The sequence below is a fragment of the Rana temporaria genome, chromosome 6, assembly GCF_905171775.1.
Source record: "Rana temporaria chromosome 6, aRanTem1.1, whole genome shotgun sequence".
Classification (NCBI taxonomy): Eukaryota; Metazoa; Chordata; class Amphibia; order Anura; family Ranidae; genus Rana; species Rana temporaria.
Window position 1 is genome coordinate 151467075 of NC_053494.1, and position 15210 is coordinate 151482284.

Below are 15210 nucleotides of genomic sequence, written 5' to 3' on the forward strand. Positions count from 1 at the left end.
AATATGCACTGATTACTGTGTAAATGTGACTGGCAGGGAAGGGGTTAACACTAGGGAGTGCTGAAGGGGTTAAATATGTCCCTAGTGAGTGATTATAACTGTAGGGGGACTCACAAGGGGAGGAGACCGATGTGTGTTCCTCTATACTGGGAACACATACCGGTCTCCTCACCGCTGACAGGACATGAATCTGTGTGTTTACACACATCCACAGTTCTGCCGTGATTGTGGGCAATCGCGGGTGTCCGGTGAACATCGTGGTCGCCGGGCCCCCGCGTGCCCCTGCCCCCTAGACGGCCGGGAAGCCCAGGATGTCATGGGATCTCCCATCCTGATTGGATGTCATATATGTGGACGTCATTTGACTATGGGCAGGACCTGAAGTGGTTAAGAATTCTTTCAGAAATAGTAGTGTTTCATGTTTATCAATAAAAAAAATGGAAAGTAAATGAAGAGAAATCCAAATCAAATTGATATTCGGTGTGACCACCCTTTGCCTTCAAAACCACATCTGTTCTGTTTTTGACCTCCATTCTTCCATTACATTTTTTTTTGGGTGTATCTGGTTCCACTGGTTTCTGCCAGTTCTGTGCTGATGGCTGGATATCTTCAGATGTTGATGGGGAAGTAAGCATGATGTATCATCTGCTACATTTACCAGTTCTGGACCACCCACTGCACATTTACTGGGGCAGGGCGACCCGGCTGTGCGAAACAACGTACCTGTACGTTGTTTGTGCTTCCTGGTCTGGGACACGCGCACCATCGCGACCCGCTCCCGCTGTGATTGGACATAGCGGAAGCCAATCAGGTCCGGGGGCCGCGATGGCAGCCAACCACTGGTGATCGTTAGGGGCAATGACAGAATGTTGGTCTGCCTATGTAAACAAGGCAGGCTCTAGTTCTGTCACAAAGAAAGAGAGAGATCTGTGATTCCTCCTAATCAGGAACACAGATCTCTCTTTGTTTAGTGTCGGCATCCCCCACACAGTTGGAAAGCACATTTAACCCATTTGCCCCTGATGTTAACCCCTTCGCTGCCAGTGTCATTAGTACAGTAACAGTGCATTTATTTTTAGCTCTGATCTCTGTATTGGTCCCCAAAAAGTGTCACCTGGTGTCCAACTTGTCTGCCGCAAGGTTGCAGTCCTGCTAAAAATTGCTGATCGCCGCCATTACTAGTAAAAAAAACAAAAATCATTTCCATAATCTATCCCATAGTTTGTAGACGCGCAAACCAATACGCTAATTGTGATATTTTTTTTCTACCAAATATATGTAACAGAATACAAATTGACCTAAATTGACGAAGAAATTTGATTTTCTATTTTTTTTTTTTTTTTTTTTTTTATGTTTTATAGCAGAACTTTCCCAGAATACTGTGATGCCTTGGGCTCCATGTACACTAGCAGCTCCTAATTTTGAGTGTATCCATGCACACAGGCTTTTAGCAGAGTTTAGAAGCTGCTGTGGTTAGGTGAGGTTCAGCCTCCCTCAACCTCTCTCTCCTGAACGCAGAAGAATCTCTTTCAAGATAGGAACGTTTTGACCTGCAAAACCATGGGTCTCTTCTGTCTGAAATAGCCTGCCTGTTAGCATTTGTTTGAATTGGTTTAACCACTTGCTTACTGGGCACCTATACCCCCCTCCTGCCCAGGTGAAATTTCAGCTTCCGGCACTGCGTCGCTTTAACTGACAATTGCGCGGTCGTGCGACATGGCTGCCAAACAAAATTGGCGTCCTTTTCCCCCCACAAGTAGAGCTTTCTTTTGGTGGTATTTGATCACCTCTGCGGTTTTTATTTTTTGCGCTATAAACAAAAAAGAGCGAAAATTTTGAAAAACAATATCCAATATTTTTTACATGTTGCTATAATAAATAGCCCAATTTTTTTAAAAAAACATTTTTTTTCTCAGTATAGGCCGATACGTATTCTTCTACATATTTTTGGTAAAAAAAAAAAAAAAAATTGCAATAAGCGACTGGTTTGCGCAAAAGTTATAGTGCCTACAAAATAGGGGACAGAATTATTATTTTTTATTTTATTTTTTTACTAGTAATGGCGGCGATCTGCGTTTTTTTTTTTTTTTTTTATATTGGGACTGCGACATTATGGCGGACATTTCGGACACTTTTGACACCATTCACATTTATACTGCGATCAGTGCTATAAATATGCACTAATTACTGTATAATAATAATAATATATATATATATATATAATGATATATGACTGGCAGGGAAGGGGTTAACACTAGGGCGTGAGGAAGGGGTTAAATGTGTACCCTGCATAGTGTTTCTAACTGTGGGGGAAGGGGACTGACTGGGGGAGGTGACCGATCTGTGTCCCTATGTACAAGGGACACAGATCGGTCTCCTCTCTCCCTGACAGGACGTGGATCTGTGTGTTTACACACACAGATCCACGTCCTTGTCTGTGTAACCGCCGATCGCGGGTGCCTGGCGGCCACCAGGCATGCGCATCGGCATCTCAGTGATGCGGCGGGCACGTGTGCGCCACCATTGGCGGCGCTAGCGCGCCCCCTAGTAGCGGAGGCCGTGTATATACGGCTTCCCAGCAATTGGCATCCACACTGCGGCCGTATAAAGTCATACGGCCGTCAGGAAGTGGTTAATACCACTGTAAGAGATTTTTCACTATTGCTTCCTAGTTTCTTGCCTAGGCAAATTATGTCATACATCCCAAGAGTCTTCAGGAGGGAAGGAAAGGAGTAGGGGGTTTTCTCAGCTAAGCACACTCTCATGCATGCTTGAGTTAAGGGCAGATGGATTCCAGGAAGTAAATGCTACATGAATCATCTGCCCTCAAGATGTCGATGGCCACAAATGCTAGGGGCTGTTTTTTAAAGTGATTTCTCAGGAAAATTAAGCATGAAGACATGGATGGGGGAGTTTGCTTTGAATATTAAATAGAAAATAATGTTTTTGGTTTGTGGTGCTCGGATGCAGTGAAGATTCACTTTAATGTAATAAAGGTGTTGCAATCCTTTGCGCCCACTATTTTGTCTGAATATGTAAAAGGGTGGCAGAATTGCCTTAAAGGAGTTCACTTTTATATAAATAAATAATAAATGCACATCTTTTTGCAGATAAAAAAACAAAACATTGGTATTTACTATTTTTACTTGCTCTGGAACCTATGATCAGCAGATTGCGGGTGCCATGCCAGGATCCTGCAGACTCAGTAAGCTGTCTGACCGTACCTCCAATACAGGCAATACTATGAGAGCGCTCACCAGTGCCCTCGCAATTTATTGAGAACTGCAAGCTGTCAGCCACAGTGGTCAATGGTACTTGTAGTTTATTCATTCACAGAATGCTGCTTTTGAATTGTGACAGTGGGTGAGGAGAGAAGATCCCCTGCCTGCTGTCAAGGGTCTAATCAGGGGAAGAGGAGGCAGGTGCTGGAACATGTTGCATGCTCCACCCTAAATACAGTTGGAACATGTAACATGTTGCCAGAGCTTTTTTTCTCAAAAAATAGGTGCAGGAACTCAACCACGACCCCATTCAAATTTCACAAACAGTAGAAGGGTCTTAAAGGGGCATTAAATACCAGGATTGCATTGCATACACAGTGCAGAGTTCAGGGGGTTACAGACAGAGTGCAGAGCTGTCACTTGTAAACACAGAAACCAGACTTCTGTGTTTACAAGTGATTTTGGTGAGCAGGCACCAAAGGGTCTGAGCCAGAGGTGGTGGAACTGAGTTCCCTCAAGTTCCCCCTGAAAAAAAGCCCTGCATGTTGCAAAGGTAAACTTGGCCTCTGCACCTGTTTATGGCTGGATTCACACCTATGCATTTTGTTTTGTGCTTTTTGCATTTTGCAGATTTGTACTACAGTCCATGTACCACGGTTTCCTTCTGTAGTGCAAATCTGCATAGGTGTGAATCCAGCCTAAGAAGTGGTCCACATTATTTCTTAATTTAGTGACAGATGAGTGGCTTAAAGTGGATGTAAACCCGAATATTTAAATTTATTTTGTTTGTTTTGATGTCCACCTGATATCACGACTCCACCCACCGAGCTCCAGAAAACAAATCCACCCACAGAATCTGCAGTTTTTCAGTTCTTATAACAGACAGAGGGGAGACATTTGACAGGTAAGGATACATGCAGGAGGCATATATATCCTTATAGATCAGCACTATGGCGGTAGTTTAGAAAGGATGAGAGTGGGTTTACATCCACTTTAACTCTGCTGGAAACTTGTTGAGTACTTTAGACAAATTTGCAAATGTGGTGCGTCACTTGAAATTTTTATAGCTGCAACAGGAAGACTATGCAAATTAAATCACGCACAAACAACGACCTTGAAACAATGATAGATCACAGAAATTAATGTGGAGTTCCACCCACATTTTTCAATCTTCACCATACAGCACTAATGTGCACCCTTAAAATTAATTGGCAATTAAATATTTATTTTTTCTGTTCACTTACCTGATTTATGCCTGTATCTAATTTCACTTCCTCCTTTAGTGGCCGCAGCGCTGTATGTCATTTCCAGCTTTGCATTGGCTCCTGGGAGATGTGTGTCATCAACCCCAGGAGGCAATGGGCATCGCCGGCTCGTAGCAAAAACCCAACCTATTGCTAGTGTACTCGCTTGCACCGCACTGCGCATGCTCGAGATTGGCAGGTGCATGCTGGGTAGCCAGTATGCACAGAATCCAGGAAGAACACTGAGGCTTTGAATGCTCACACTGGAGGTGGCCGCACTGTGCAGGAACTTCACAAAGTAAGAAAACTATGCTGCACACATAGGAAACTGGGCATAGTTTACAGTATACTAGTTACATTGCATGAGGCATGAGTATTGTAGGGGTATTTTTCTTAAAAGTCATATTTTGGCCGGAACACCACTTTATAGCAATACAAAGTTTCTTCTTCGGTTAAAGATCATCAGGTGTATGGTGAGGTATAAGGCTCAAAGCTTGAGAAAGGGGGTGGACCCCCAAAGTGTGTTGTCATACCCACCTGGATCGAATGACATCACTGGGCTTCCCTGAGCTTGAGCTTGTATAGTTGGATCTCGGGCCAGTAGAGAGGGACCTCTTAGCAGTGGTGATTCCTTGCCGGCTGGGTAGAGCTGACTCCAGGCTGGATGGGAAAGATGAGGGGTGCTTCTATACCGGACAATTTTTGCTTTTCTGTTTCTTCAGGACATGTGAGTAGCCATTTTTAAGTAGTCTTGCAAGAATAAAGATTTATAATACTGCACTTAACTGCGCCCTCCCATTTTTTTTTTTTTTTTTGTGTATTGCAAATCCTTTCAGCCAACCTTTATGATCCAGGATCCCATAACAGACCTAATGGGTAGGAAGATCCCTTTTCTTCCTGGTTCAGATTTGCTAATGCTGGATCATCTCCCAACTGGTTGGACAGAGGGTGATCATGCTAAATAATTTTTAGTGGTAAAGCAGCAACATAGAAAGCGGAGCCAGGAAATAAGAGTCAGTGGCTTACAGTATGGCTAATGTGTGTCAGTTACAAGACTGTCTATCAAGAATTACAAATCTTTTGGGAGTTAAACCTGCAAACATCTCTATTTAAGCTATACATTTAGCTGTTTTATCTGGCATTTCAGTTTAACCTCAAAGTAAATGTGTATAACAATTTTAACAACAAACTAAAATCTTTTAGGTGGAGGGAAGTAAAAATAAAATAATATGGTTGCATAAGTGTGCACACCCTTAAACTAATACTTTGTTGAAGCACCTTTTGATTTTTATTACGGCACTCAGTCTTTTTGGGTAGGAGTCTATCAGCATGGCACTACTCTTTGCAAAAACAGTCCAAATCTGTCAGATTGCAAGGGCATCTCCTGCGCACAGCCCTCTTCAGATCACCCCACATATTTTCCAATGGTTTCATGTCTGGACTCTGGCTCGGCTGTTCCAATGCCCAGACATATGAAGAATACGGGAGATTGTTATCACATGTACCACACAGCCAGTACTTGCCAGATATGCCTGCAGCTCCTTTATTGTTGCTGTAGGCCTCTTTGCAGTCTCCCTGACCAATGGCACTGGCAGTTGGAACTGGTTGGCGGTGGCGCTAATTTGCGGTGGCGTTGGCAGTGGTGGGTGACACTGGCTGGCACTGGCAGGTGGCACTGATTGGCTGGTGGCACTGTCAGGTTTCCCACTGAGACGAGTGTAAGTGTATGTGAAATTGACAAGTAACAGAGAGTGCTGTCAAAATTGAGCTCCATGTGGGGGTGGGCAGGACCCGACCGGGGTGGGCGAGACCCAGTATCTATATTACACCAGCCAATGATTGAGCTGCTTAAGAAATGGGGCGGGGCCACATACACGTAGCCGCCCGCCCAATATACCATCTCATTGGCTGTAGCTGCTGGGTCCTGCCCCACCCCCAACATCAAGCTAAATTTTTGACAGCTCCTCTGTTACTTGTCAGTTTCACACACTCAGTGCGGCAATTGATGCTTGCCAGAGCTGCGGAGTGTGGAGAAGGGAGGGGCAACGACGGCCAGTATAAAGTATCAGCCTAATTTTGATAATAATCGGCCATTTTATAAAAAATGGCAAAATATCGGCCAGGAGATCGGTCGACCTCTAATGTATATTTCATATATGTACAGTGTTGCATGACAAAGCAATTGCCAGTTAAAGTAGCACAGTGCTGAATAGCAAAAAACGCCCTGATCACGAAGAGGTAAAACCTTCCAAACTGGTTAATAATGAACCAGTCGCTCCCAATCTGAATGAGTATGCAGTGAGTCTGGTGAAAGAGTAATATCTTCGCAGGAAAAGGTAGGGATCTGCTACAACTATCATTAATATTTTATTGTACCATACCAACCCTTGCATGTGGAGACTATTTATCTGTTGTGGCTATTTTATTATTGCTGACAAGGAAGCTTAAAGTGTATATTATTAGTTATGGTTTTTTTTTGCCAGTTTTTATTAACTTTAATCCTGTTTTATTTACTTTTTCTTTTAAAGGTTTTTAACATCTGTGCATAGACCTGCAATACTCCTCTGCTTCAGACATGAATTCTAATAATCCATTTGGAGGACCTCAAAACACTGGTAATGCCAGTCAGAGTGCTGCATTGTTTGGACAGACATCTGTATTTGGCCAGAGTGCTGGTGGACTTTCTGGCCCTTCATTTGGACAGTCTTCATCCATGTTTGGTCAACTCGGTACTACAAGTCAGGCTGCTCCTGTGTTTGGTCAAAGTACTCCTAGCCAGAACCCTGCGTTTGGACAGACTACTGTGGCACAGCCTATTCCATCATTTGGCCAGACAAACAGTGGTTTTTCTTCGCCTATGTTTGGTCAGGCATCCACAGGACAATCAGCCCCTGCATTTGGACAGTCTGGTCCTGTATTTGGACAGGCCACATCTGGAACATCTAACTCTGTTTTTGGGCAGACCACATCTGAGCAGCCTGGTCCCATATTTGGGCAGGCCAACTCTGGACAGTCAGGATCTATGTTTGCACAAGACAGCTCTGGACAGTCTGGATCTGCATTTTCCCAGGCTACTTCTGGACAATCTGGATCTCTATTTGGGCAGGCCACCTCCGGGCAGCCTGTGTCTGCATTTGGTCAGGTCACTTCGGGACAGTCTGGATCTGTATTTGGGCAGGTTGCTTCTGGACAGTCCACAGCTATATTTGGGCAGGACAATTCGGGACATGCGGCACCTACATTTGGACAGACAGCCCCAGCATTTGGACAAGGAAATACTGGACCATCTGCTTCCCCTTTTGGACAGACATCCACTACCCAACCTTCTTCTGCATTTGTGCAGCCAGGTCCTACATTTGGGCATTCAAATTCTAACCAAACACCTCTGTTTGGACAGGGTGCTAGTAGCCAGTCAGCATCCCCCTTTGCACAAGTAACAACTAGTCAGTCTAATCCACTTTTTGCTCAGCAAGGTAACAACCAGTCCACTTTGTTTTCTCAGTCCAATATTAACCAGGCAGCTTCCCCATTTGCACAGACCGTTTCTAGCCAGTCGTCTACACCCTTTGGAAGTAGTGGCCCAGTATTTGGACAGGCAGCTTCGGGATCTTCTGTGTATGAACAGTTGAGTAAACAGTCTCAAGGGGAATCAAGTCAAGGTTCAGTTTTTGGACAGTCAGTGTCTGGCACGACCTTTGCTTTTAGCCAGCCAGCTTCTGCACAGAATCCTTTGTTTGGGCAGAACACATCTGGGCAAAGTTTGGGCCAGTCATCATCCACCCAATTAAGACCAGATGGATCAAATCAAAATGTTGCTTTTGGACAGACAACTACTGATCAGAATAACTTGTTCAACCAAACACCTAAATTTGGACAGCCTCCCTCCGCTCAGTCTTCTAAATTTGGGACTGTATCCACTACACAAACTGGTAGAAATAATACATTTGGAGAAACAGGTGAAAAAATTTCAATCTTTGGTCCACCGCCAAGTACTGCCACCTCTGAACAGACTAAAAGTATTGGTCTAGCCTTTGGTGGAGCTACTCAAATGACTACCAATTCTAATGTTCCAGAATCCAAAGTGTCAACTAGCATGGCTTCCTCCCCCTTTGCACAAATGTCTAGTATAGCCTCATCCAATACAGCTTTCAAACCAATCTTTGCAGGTGCTGGTCAAACTCAGGAAGCATCGGAAAAGCCTTTATTTGGGAAACTTTCTGCAGCAGCTTCATCAGGGGAAAGGCAGAAGAGCAGCTTATTCTCTTTCTCTACAGAAAATAAACTCAAAGATGAATCTGGGCCTTTTAGGCCTCCATTTGCAAGCGCTGATAGTAGTTTCACCAGTTTTAATGAGGAGGTTGAAAGACAGGAGACACATAAGGCATTGAAGCAAAAGGAAGACCCAGGCCACTCTACTGGCAAACACGAGTATGCCCCCTCAGACAATACTCCTCCCGATCTGCATCGTGAAGACCCTTCAGGAAGGAGGTCTACCCGAATGAATAGAGAGATAAAAGCAAGTGCTAATATTTTGTATAAAAGCTTGTTTGATGCTTTAAAAAGTCAAATGAAATCCCAACAAAAGGAGTCCAAAAAAAAAGATACAGATTCTAAGTTGCCAGATCCGGACACAGCATCAAGTCAGACAGCTGCAAGAAATCATCCAACATCTGAATCTAGGCAGCATGGATTGGCTAAACCCCAAGTACAAGCTGTACCCATTCAGCCCCCACCGTACAAGCCTCCTCCCCCTGCTGGCCCGGGAACACCGAGCAGGACAGTTACAGTTGTTGGACCAAACTTCCAAAGCCCTGGCAGAGACAGTTCTGTGGCTGGACCTAGTCAACTATTACCTGGCAGAATTCGACCTTTGATGGAACTAGTGATGCCTCAAACTCCACGTATGTACAATAAAAAGTCCACATTGTCTTCTTCATTACAGTTTTAGTGCTAACCACTAACAATGACGAAAACAGAAATGAATGAGCCCAAGACCCCTTACTGAGGCGGTTTTCAGTTGTTTCAGTGCTAGAAGAAGCGCCTGAAAACCATCTCCCATTCATTTCAGTGTGACTTTTCACACTGGGGTGGGAAAAGTCCTGCAAGCAGTATCTTTGGGGTGGCAAAATGCCCTTCCCATTGAAATAAAGGGCCAGCGCTTCCAAAGCGCCTGAAAAGCGATTTTGGAAGCGCCACAACATGGGCACTTTTAACCCCTTTGACCCCCTAGCAGGGATGAAATGCACCCCGCAGCGCCCAAAAAGCGCAGCTTAAACAGCAGTAAAAGGTCGCTGAGACGAGCTGTGCTTAACCGATACCACTCAGGCGCCCCTAGTGTGAAAAGGGTCTAATTCTAGTTTGTGGGGCTTCTATCATAGATTACTTTTCATTTGCAAAATATTCCAAAATCTATTTACTTTATTGCCTATTATTATTATTATTATTATTATTATTATTATTATTGGTCCTTTTTATGTCTCTATTAAAAAAAAAACCCATAAAGCACATATTTGTTTTATTTTCATCTATAGATCTAAAATTATTCTCTGAGAAATGGGTATACATGCAATTTGTTGCCCATTAGCTTCTTATTTAATTTGTTTATTGACTTTTGAGTGTTAGTATTAGAATAAACCTGTACATCTTCAGATGAGTTGTGCAGATTGGATGGCATAAATGCACATTGATTACCGGTTCTTTTTAAACCTTCACGCATAATGCAGTATTCCTGCAGAGAACCGAGGGGAGGAGTTTTGGTAACTAGGATAAAGTGATCAACCTGACGGCCAGAGAAAAGGGTGAGAAAAAAGGGGGGGGGGGCTGCGGTGGACAGATCCAGTAGAACTATAAGGACAGGAGCTCTTCATCAAAATGCCCACTAGCTTCTATGCTTTTAGTCTCCGACATGGAACATGTTTATCAGAAAGTAAGTCATAAGTTTTTCTGCATAATTTTTTTTGAGTTAGTGACTCAAAAGTATTGGAGTCAGCAGGTCAGAAAAAATCAAGGAGAAACTCTCCTGTCCTGGATCCTAGAAATGTATGTGGTCAGCAGAATGTGTGATGCGGGTTACACTGTGGAAAGAAATAGTCTTAGTTAAAATATCAATTGAGGCCTGCACTAAATGACCTGACAAGTGTATAATGTACTTTTTATAGTATGTTGACTTTTTTAACGGTTCATTTATAAGCATAATTTTGCTGAAAATAACTCTTAACATTTGATTTTCTGTTTAGCTTCCCCTACTAAGACGCCATTACGCAGAACTAAGCGCAGTGACAGCACTGATAGTATCGGACCACTGTCTCCGAATGAACAAACTTGCATCCAGTTAAAGAATCTCCCCCCGCATCTAAATAAGAAACAGGCTTTGGAAGCATTCTTTAAGAAGTTTGGTAAAATTCAGCGGACGTATTGCAAGCCTGGGAACACAACGGCGATTATTCACTTTGCCCAGCATGTAAGTTTTTTTTTTCAAAATTGTTTATTTATTAAGAACAGGAAACAGGCCCGCCGGACCCACAGCGGCAACATATACATTACAACCATAATTGTATGGGCTAGGTAGAGTACAAAGAAATACAGTACAGGTAGGGGTGGGCATACATCCCAAGTATTACAATGCAGTTGACATCATACGTATTTTACCCATTTGTTCCCATCCAGTACTCAGCCGCCCAGCCCACTCATCTCGCAGTCTGTTTGCCATGGTCCTACGGGACCGCCACCCGTCACTTTTTTTAAAGGAATAGGGTCCAGAGAGGGAAAAAAGAGGTTAGAGAAGGTAGCCTAAGGGAAGGCTAGAGAGTTGCCGGGTAAAGCCCGGTTGAAAAGGGGGCAGAGAGAGAATAGCAGATATGGGGGGGGGGGGTACATGGGGGGGGGGAGGGATCCGCAGACATGAACTCACATTTCGCCCGAAGTGTTTTATTAGTACCGAGGGCCGTCTAGCTAGAAATGCGTATTCGAGCTTACAAGACTCTTCTGAGATTTCTAGTGCGCTCCTCTAAGTGCTTGTCCCTCATCTGAGTACTTAAACATATTCCAGAGTTGCCACGTCTTAGAATATGTTTCGCTTCTGTTTTGGCTCGTAAGGATCAGGTCTTCCAGTCTGCTAATGTCATCCACTCTCCGCAGCCACATGGCGACCGTCGGGGGGTGGGGAGACTTCCAGCACAGTGGAATGCACGCCTTTGCTGCGTCAAGAAGATGGCGGATAACTGATTTCTTATATACACGCATAGGTACGTTGTTTGCGTGCAGCAGGAAGTATGCCGGTTCGTCGGGTATCACCCGGTCAGTAAATTTTTGCGAGATTGTTCGTACTGCTTCCCAGTATGGTCGTAGGGTCGGGCATGTCCAAAAGACATGCAGCAATGTGCCTCTGTCTGTCTGGCATCGCCAACAACGGTCCGACGTTGTCGGGAAAATCTTACTCAGAAGGGCCGGGGTCTTGTACCACCTTGTCATGATCTTATAATTGGTTTCTTGCACTTTGGTGCAGATTGACGACCTATGTGTAAACGTAAGGATGTGTTGTGCCTGCCCCGACGAAAATGTACACTGCATATCTCGCTCCCACTTAGCCAGACTTGGAATTCTGTAGTCCTCCGCCGGTGTGACCAATATTGTGTGGATAAGGGACAGGGCATGCGGTAGCGTGCCCGATTCCGAACATATCTCTTCAAAAGTTGAGAGAGGGTGGTCAGGTCGGGTGGGGGGGGTCATTGTATTCAGAAAATGGCTAAGTTGTTGCGCGCGCAGGAAGTCCAGCTGAAATTGACCCGTTGGGTCCGTGAGTTCTGTCGGTGTTCTCCACCGGCCCGCCACACTGAAGTGAGAGGCCTGGAATAGGCCAGCATCTCTTAAGGCGGAGAATTTTGCATCCCTCATGCCCGGTTCAAAAGAGGGGTTCCCTAGTATTGGCCGTAACGGTGAAATCCCCGACGAGAGGCGCGATTGTGTCAGAAGTCTAGCGCAGACTTTAATGGTGGTCCCTATCAACGGGTGGTTTTTAGATGGTTTCCGTATTGCCGCTTGGCACCACGGCGCTCGGTCCAGAGGGGTCTCACACTGTAATTGTTCCAGTGTCGGCCACAATTTAGTGGTCTTGTGTCTGCACCAGTCTACAAGGCGGTTCAGATGCGCTGCGTGGTAGTAGGTCCTGATATTTGGCATGGCCATGCCACCATAAAGCTTAGGGAGGGAAAGGATCTTCTTATGAATTCTAGGGCGTTTCCCGGCCCACAGAAACGTCGTGAACGCGGTTTGGGTTCGCTTGAAGAATTCGGCTGGTATATGGATAGGGAGAGCCTGCAAGAGATATAGGAATTTTGGCAGTATGGTCATCTTGAGGATGTTGCTCCTACCAAACCAGGAGTGGAATCCCGAGGTCCACTGTGTCAGCAGCGTCTGGACCGATCTAAGTAGGGGCGGGAAGTTTAGTTTATATACTTGGGAGATCTTTGGTGGAATTCGTGTGCCCAAGTAGGTCAGGGCCGTATTCGTCCACTTCAGGGGGAAGCTGCTACGGAGACTCGCCAGTTGTGCCTCGGTCACTCCCACCCCCATCGCTTCCGATTTTGTGAAGTTTATTTTTAAATTTGACAATCGCCCATATCTCTCAAATTCTTCCATTAAGGTGGGTAGGGATATTGATGGTGACGTTAACGAGAAGAGCATGTCGTCAGCGTACGCTGATATTTTAAATTGTTCTTCCCCTATCTCTACACCCCTGATGTTTGGGTTTAATCTCACATGTCTCAAGAAAGGTTCCAGGGACAGAGCAAATAGTAGGGGCGAGAGCGGGCATCCCTGCCTGGTCCCATTGGCGATTGGAAATGGCTCTGATAGTGTACCATTTGCTCTAACTCTAGCTGTCGGGTTCGTGTACACCGCCGATATCCAGTTTATCATTTTTGGTCCTATTCCTATATGTCTCAGGGTGGCGAACATGAATGGCCAGCTAACCCTATCAAATGCCTTTTCGGCGTCTGTCCCTAAAAAGACACAGGGGGTTTTCGTTGTCGTGGCTACCTGGATCAGATTCAACACTTTGACAGTGTTGTCTCTGGCCTCTCTAGTCGGGACAAATCCGACCTGATCGAGATGTATTAGGTCTGGGAGATGTTGTTGGATCCTGGAAGCTATTATCTTGGTGAACAATTTAAGGTCCGTGTTCAACAGCGAGATCGGGCGGTAACTACCGCACTGCCCCGGGTCCTTCCCGTCTTTATGTATCACAGCTATTTGTGCTTGTAGAGTGGAGATGTGCAGTTTCGACCCGTCGCTTAGGCTATTAAGAAGTGACACCAAATGGGTACCCAGGGAGGGAAGGAGGGTCTTGTAATAGGCAGTGGTTAGTCCGTCTGGGCCTGGGGCCTTATTCAGCTTGGTCGTACCAATTGCAGTCGTGAGCTCCGAGAGGGTGATCGGCCCTTCAAGGAGGTCCCTCGTCTCTGCGGCCAGTGTCGGCATCAGCGAGGAGGTTATGTAGGTCTCTGTCGTGCCAGCGTCTGGGATCGGGGAAGTGGTGGGTAGGTTATATAGATTATGATAGAAGTCTCTGAATTCTTGGGAGATGTGTTGGGGTGTTGAGATCTTCCGACCTCCGCGGGACATGATATGTGGTATGTAGGCTGATGTATTTTGTGCGCGGATAGCTTGGGCAAGCATCCGTCCGCATTTATCGCCTGACTCATACACTTTACGTCTACATATCTGAAGCGTCGCCTTAGCTTTAAATTGCAGTAGTTCAGTGACTTGTCTGCGGGTAGTGTCCAAGTCTATGCTAAGCTGTGGCGTCTGGGCCTGTTTATGCTGTGTTTCCAAAGTCTGGAGTTTAGAAAGTAGCGCATTCAGTTGTTCAGATCTCGTTCTCTTTATTCTAGCTCCGTGCTTAATAAGTATGCCCCTGACAACTGCCTTATGGGCCTCCCATACTACTTCCGGATTACTATCTGGGGTAGAGTTCTCCCTGAAATAGTGCCCTATTTCCCTTACTACTTCCGTCATGGTGTCTTGGTCTTGTAAGAGGGATTCGTTCAGTCGCCATGGGCGTCTCTGGGCGGGTTGTCCTTCAGACAGGGCATAAACCAGCCTGATCGGAGCATGATCCGACCACGTGATGGAACCTATTGTGGCGTCTTTAACGGCTGCTAATTGTCTGTGTGGGATCAAGAAGTAGTCGATCCTGGAGTAAGATTGGTGGGGTCTGGAGAAGAAGGTATAATCCCTCTCTCCGGGATGGAATAGGCGCCAGGCATCTATCAATTGGTTGGAATGTAGCAGTGTCTGGATGTTTTTCCGTAGGGCCCCAGAGGTCGAGGACACTCCCGAGGAGGTGTCTTCATGTGGTGACAAAGGAATGTTCAAGTCGCCCCCTACCACCAGTTGTCCCTCTACAAAATTGGTCAGTTGTTTAATATGTCTTGTCAGGAACCAGTCTTGTCGGTCGTTTGGGGCGTAGATGTTCGCAAATGTAATTCGCGTCTCTCCTATTTTACCTTTTAAGAATATAAAGCGACCCTCCGAGTCTAGTTTCACGTCACCGTGCGTCCACGGCACTTTCGCAGAGATCAGTATGGATACTCCCCTGGACTTGGACCGCTCATATGTCGAATGGTGGACTGTGGGGTAATATTTGTTTTTTAGCATAGGGTATTGATTCCCCTTAAAGTGCGTCTCTTGTAGGAGGATAACGTCCGCTCGCAGGCGGCGCATGTCATTCAAAAGCATCCTCCTCT

General features: G+C 45.4%; 1 protein-coding gene across 1 annotated transcript in view; it reads left to right on the plus strand.

The window, feature by feature from the left end:
* Positions 1 to 15210, plus strand: part of LOC120943922 (minichromosome maintenance complex component 3 associated protein) — a 71605-nt gene that overhangs the window by 912 nt on the left and 55483 nt on the right. The window contains exons 2-4 of the mRNA XM_040357599.1: positions 6994 to 7391; positions 7428 to 9366; positions 10702 to 10925. Of these exons, the coding sequence (XP_040213533.1) occupies positions 7041 to 7391; positions 7428 to 9366; positions 10702 to 10925 (2514 nt within the window). The 5' untranslated portion in view covers positions 6994 to 7040. The remainder of the gene's footprint in view (positions 1 to 6993; positions 7392 to 7427; positions 9367 to 10701; positions 10926 to 15210) is intronic.